General features: G+C 48.6%; 1 protein-coding gene across 1 annotated transcript; it reads left to right on the top strand.

The window, feature by feature from the left end:
* The first annotated feature begins 1,165 nt into the window (after window positions 1-1,165).
* LOC124695557 (WUSCHEL-related homeobox 6-like) lies at window positions 1,166-3,435 on the top strand. Its single transcript, XM_047228388.1, has 2 exons — window positions 1,166-1,928; window positions 3,164-3,435. Exons 1-2 carry the CDS (start codon window positions 1,166-1,168, stop codon window positions 3,433-3,435), a joined length of 1,035 nt encoding a protein of 344 aa, XP_047084344.1.
* Window positions 3,436-5,991: the final 2,556 nt, after the last annotated feature.

The raw sequence follows: 5,991 nt of genomic DNA, 5'->3' as shown, positions 1-5,991 counted from the left end.
GAGCTAGTTGCCCAGACAGATCAGAAATTATGACATACGTCATGAACATGTACGGTATAAAGAAAGTTTCAGATGAAACTCGAAGAACAACTCTTGCAGGATTAAGATATGAGCAAGCTAGCTTTCTAAAAAAATAAAAAGGGATTGTCAAGTACTAGCTAGGTAGGCAGCAAGTGATGGTTAGATGCAGAGCACTAGGTAGGTAAATTAAGATTCTTTTGTCCTCCATCTGCAATCTAGTCATCCTGACTTGTCAATATCACTAGAAACATTACACTAACCCATAAAACGAGCCAATACTAATCAATGGCCGGGCATCTTAATAACTGGTCATCATGCCACCTACTCTCTCCTGGTCTCTCCTAAACTAAGCTAGCCCCAGTTAATTATGTCTCACCACGCAATTACTATAGTACTGGTTGTATATCACAGAAGAATTATCACTTGGATCAAGCAAGCAACTTATATGCGACATTCTAAATATATACACTCAAGTAGAGGCCAGTGGGTTCTCCACCAAAGCATACCCATGCTAAAGTGATAATTATTCATGCCAATCAGTAAGAAGCTACTCTAGCTAGCGTCATACGCAATGTTGATGATATAGTACTTCTTCCGTCTCACAAAAAATGTCTCAACTTTATCAAAATTTAGATATATTTACTCGAGGATGTACAACTCATCTCCCAACAAAAAGTTAAGTAGTTGCTCAAAATAGGCTTCTAGATAAACCAAATATGGTAAATTTGAGTAGCACTGATCAGGCTGGTAACCAACAGTCCAACACTAGCTAAGGGCTTCTCCTAACCAACATTTGGCCTTTTCAATTACAACTCGAGGCGGCGACTTGCGGTTGCAGTAAATAAATAATCGTGCGCGGTACAAGCCATCCTATGTTGTCACCGCTCAGTACTAGAGAATTCATGTTCTCCAGGACATTCTTCCTCTTCACTAGCCCCCTTCTTGCTATAAGTACAACCCTCAACAAAGACATGAGGGTGCAAGTGTGGTTGTCCCCTTGAATCGGTGCCTCTCTTCTTCCTCAACCTAGCCAGCTACTCTCTGTCCGACCTCACTCCAAATTAGCCAGCCAGAATCTACAGCCCTCCACACCTAGTGTGATCAACCAACGCGTCTTTACCCGGACTATCCAACAATTCGAACCATGGAGGGGAGCAGCAACAGTCCGGACGGGCAGTCGTCCGGCGGCAGCCCAGAGGAGCGAGGCAGCAGTGGTGGCAGCGGCGGCGGTGGCGGAGGGAGGGGGGCAGGGGAGCCGGTGCGCTCCAGGTGGACGCCCAAGCCGGAGCAGATACTGATCCTGGAGTCTATCTTCAACAGCGGCATGGTCAACCCGCCCAAGGACGAAACCGTCCGCATACGCAAGCTGCTAGAGCGCTTCGGTGCCGTCGGTGACGCCAACGTCTTCTACTGGTTCCAGAACCGCCGCTCCCGCTCACGCCGCCGCCAGCGCCAGATGCAGGCCGCCGCTGCTGCCGCTGCAGCGGCCTCCTCTTCCGCCTCTGCCGCCGCGAATACCTCTCCAGCTACAAGCTCCACCATCATGGGCCTTCCATCTCTCGCCGGTGCAGTTCATGCCATGGCCCCAATCGGTGGGAGCGCCTGCCAGTACGAGCAGCAGGTGAGTTCGTCCTCCTCGTCGGGAAGCACAGGAGGGTCGTCTCTGGGGCTGTTTGCACACAGCACGGGGATGTCGAGCGCCGCCACCGTAGGGTTCCTGCAGGCTTCGTGCGGTGCCTCGTCGCCGCTGGCGTCGGGACTGATGGGGGACATCGACGGCGGGGGAAGCGACGATCTCTTCGCTATCTCGCGGCAGATGGGGTTTGTGGGTAGCCCCGGCGGCTCGTCATCGGCGGCCACGACCACTGCCGTGCAGCAGCAGTACTATGCGTGCCAATTACCTCCAGGTGAGTTGGGTACCGTCAATCTTGTTGGTTACGCACTTGATTGCTCCCTTTTGTTCATTCGTCTCATGCATGTAACAATTCCAGTCCCCTCTAAACAGTACTTTATCTCTCAACTTCTCAAGGACTCCAATTCATAAAATTCTGGTGAGAATTATCAGTGCATATGCATGAAACAACCAAAAGAAATTTGGACGGTGGAAATGCTGATTTCACCCGGCCTACAGTTTCGGTTCTCTATATTTAAGTCATGCAGAATTCAAGGAGATCTAGCTTGGATCTTCTGGACGCATACTTTATTTGGTCATCCTTGATAAATTAGTACATATCTATTCTTGTTCTTTAGTTCTTCGATGTTAGTTCAGTTACTACTTCCTAGTACACCTGGTGCATAAGATCATAGTACATCCGTCGTCTTCATCAACATGACATCTGTTCTTGATGCGTTGCGGGTTTGAGTGGCTTTATGCGTGTTTATATTATAACTTATTTGTATTTTTGCAGAATAAATTGGACATTTTCTTTTGACTGTATTTGTTTGTACATCCACTTAATTTAAGCTTTCTGGTGCAGCTTCACCGAATAGAATGAACACATGCTTATGCATACTACAATTATCTGATGCCCACTTTGTTTAAAAAGGAGGTTCATGGTGAACTTTGTTAATACTTTAGGATTAGCTGCATGCATGAACATGTACATTGTTGTTATGATTTTTTCCTTGCTTACTCTTATAGTTTTTTCTTTTTGAAATGGGGATTACCTCGGCTTTTGCATCAAACTAATGCACACAGCCGTTGCTTACTCTTACGGAGTATAGTACAGTACTGCCGTCAATTACTACATGACTTAATGTGCTACTACTTCTAGGTTGAAACAAGGAATGGTATATGATGGACAAAGTGTTCATGTTTGTTTGCATGCATATGTATGTTAGAGTGTCCATGCACGCAAACTTGGACATGAGTACTTTGCTGTGGTTTCCTAGTCTCATACTCTCATGACATAGCATGGAATCAAAATACTAGGTATATAAGGAATATGCATGGCGGCCATATGATAGAGAGGGTCCCAACCATGAGTAAACGGTAGTACCGAACCGATGACATTTATAATTCAGGTCAAATTTTGTTTGGCTAGCTTATGCATGCATCTCTATTTGTTAATCTGGTCGTCAAATGAGCTGCTGAAATTTTATTCTGAGTGGCTTATATGCTGTCTCTGATTGACAATTCCAGCGACGATCACGGTGTTCATCAATGGAGTCCCAATGGAGGTCCCGAGGGGTCCAATAGACTTGCGAGCCATGTTCGGCCAGGATGTGGTGCTCCTCCACTCCACTGGGGCCGTCCTCCCAGTCAACGACTATGGCACTCTAATTCAGAGCCTGCAAATGGGAGAAAGCTATTTTCTGGTAACCATCCATATCACCTCTCAAGTTCATTTTTCTTTCATGAAAATATCGTTACTCCGCACATATACATGCATGTATGCATATCAGTCAGGTTAATGCAACACTGATGTCTAGTACTCCAAAATTTCCTACATGCTCAAAAACAACCATCGTCTTACATTTGTTTTCTTCTCTTCATGATCAACGCAGGTGTCGAGGCAGACTTGAAAAGGTGCCAATCTAAATCAAGTTCATACAGATCTTTAGTTCTCTACTCATTATCATCGGATATCAGATGCATGGAGCGTCCGTGTGCAGTTTCTTCAACAATCATAACCGGATGCTCTCTTGCATGCATATCATGCATCGACCAGTCGAGAAGCAAGCTAGCTAACCTGGCTAGGACAAAGCAAGTAATTAAAATAGTACAAGTATATGCGGGTTGCACCGTCAGTAAGTGCGACGTACTTATATATATGCCCTTCAAAACATACGAAAGCGTGGGCGGCCGAGTAGATCACGAGTTACAGTGGATTGTCATCTCATCCTGATTTACATTACTAGTACACAAGAACATGCGTGTGCATGCATGCATGCTGGCCCTTGACAGTCGAGCCAAATATTGTTTTCAACTAGCTAGATGCACGTTTGTACTCGGTTTAGTATCGTACTATCATCGTCGTAATGCTTTATGTGTCAACCAAACGCGTTTGGAATGTTTGTCCGGCCAGTTGGAAATATTAGACTATATATATGTCATATATGATTATATACTGTGTTTATATGTACTTTTTTAAAACATAAGGCCAAAGGCCTAGCTTTAAATTAATAAAGCCACAACCGCAGAGTTACAAGATGCTGAAAAATAGCTTACAACATCAAGGACCAAGCAAACGAAAGATTACAAAGAACACAGCTTGATTTCGATGCGATCATCTGAAGGAGAAGGCAAAGCGAAGTAGAGGCAATGCCGTGCAGCTCGCCACCGGAGAACCCTGCTAACATCAAGTCATGGCGTACAGCCAGCATGCCATCAACCTCCACCACCGAAGAAGGCCCCAACCTTCTTGCCCTGGATCGTAGAGTGTCGAACCATCAGCAGGTGGAGAAGCTCTTCCTAGAGCAAGCATGAGCACCTAGGCAGAATACCAAGGATCATCGCCAGACACGATAACCGCACGCGAAAAACAGCGAGCATCGCCGCCGGCCACCTCACCGACACCCAGAAGATTTCAGCTTCAGGACAAAGCTCGCCGAGGAAGACACGACAAGCGCCGCTACCAGCGTACCAAGCAACACACAAAGTATGTCCACCTCCCGCCGTCCCAAGGCGACGTCTCCAAGGAGAAAAACGACGCCCGAGGGCCGTCGCCGCCCAATCTATAGATTAGGTTTTCACCCAGGCTCAAAGGGAGGAGGGAAGGGGGATGTACCTTAGCGTCGGCTCCTAGAAGGATGACGGCGTCCAATACATCACCGATGTCGTGGCCACCCCGCCGGCCAAGGATCTCTCCAGGCTAGAGCCCCCAACATAGCACTCGGAACCAACGAGGACGCCAGGTTCCATGGCCTTGGGATGGGTACCACATGGCCACCGCCCGCAGTCTCCAGATCTGACGCAGGATCGACATGGCGACCACCGCGCCGCAAGCACCCTCCACCGCCTCTATGCCACCCGCGCGAGCGTGACCGAGGAGACGGTCTCCAGAACTGCCCAACGCCTGCCGCCGCCAGGGACCGCACCGCCCTCACCTCGCAGAGGCCACCGCCTCAGATGCTCAGGCCCCCACCGAAAAGGACGCCGGTCGACCACACCTGGCCCACGGTCGCTCCGTCAAGAGCAGATCGGAGCAGGGGTGCCTACCGGACGACCACACCGGCACCAGCAAGCCTCGCGCGAAGTTCCTCCCCCTATCGCCATGCCAGGAGCCGGGAGCTCGAATCCCCGCCGCTCCCTCTAGCGGCGTCGGGGCCTTTGACCGGCGGCGTCTTCGGGGACGAGGAGGAAGAGAGATCTGGTTGGGGGAGGCCGAAGGCGGCGGCGGGCAAGGGTTTCATCCCCCCGGAAAACAGGAGGGGCGGCCGGGGGAGTGAACCATGAGAAGAGGCATCTGGTTTATATGTACTTTACTTGTTTCTTTTGTGTGATCTAGTGATCAGATCACCTAATACAACAACAAATAGATTTTCTGACTACTGCAATTGAGGTCACATTTAAACTTAAGTGAATATTTACTGATTACGGATCAAATATTGCAGTCATATTTTCCAACACCAAAATCCTAGTTTCACACGGTGGAGAGCTCTCTTTGACGAGGGAGCTCCTCGACAATGCCCACCAGAGGGGATTAGGGTTGACGAAATCCTGCGGGCTAGCACGAGACATCGGATACCTAACAAACGGGGAGGGAGATTTACCCAGGTTCGGGGCCCTCGATGAGGTAAAACCCTTACTTCCTGCTTGTCTGATCTTGATTTATCCAATATATCGGGTTACAATGGGGTAGCCGATAGGCTGCTATGGTCGACTCGTCGAGAGGCAAGGATTCTAGGGTTTGTGCTCTATGTTGCGGTGTTTTTGCGTATTGTTGTTCTGATGTTCAGCAGGCCCTCTCCTGGTCTTTATATAGCAGGCCAGGTCTCGAGAGTCCTGTCGGAACTCGACTAGGTTAT

Source organism: Lolium rigidum, chromosome 3 (genome assembly GCF_022539505.1).
Source record: "Lolium rigidum isolate FL_2022 chromosome 3, APGP_CSIRO_Lrig_0.1, whole genome shotgun sequence".
Lineage (NCBI taxonomy): Eukaryota > Viridiplantae > Streptophyta > Magnoliopsida > Poales > Poaceae > Lolium > Lolium rigidum.
Note: the sequence above shows the minus strand (reverse complement) of the source record. Positions and strands in the feature narration are given on the sequence as shown.

What these genes read in the sequence shown, in the direction of transcription:
- LOC124695557 (XM_047228388.1), top strand. Translation starts at nt 1,166, where the DNA reads ATGGAGGGGAGCAGCAACAGTCCGGACGGGCAGTCGTCCGGCGGCAGC. An exon ending in TGCGTGCCAATTACCTCCAG is followed by an intron (nt 1,929 to 3,163) that starts GTGAGTTGGGTA and finishes TGACAATTCCAG; the next exon opens with CGACGATCACGGTGTTCATC.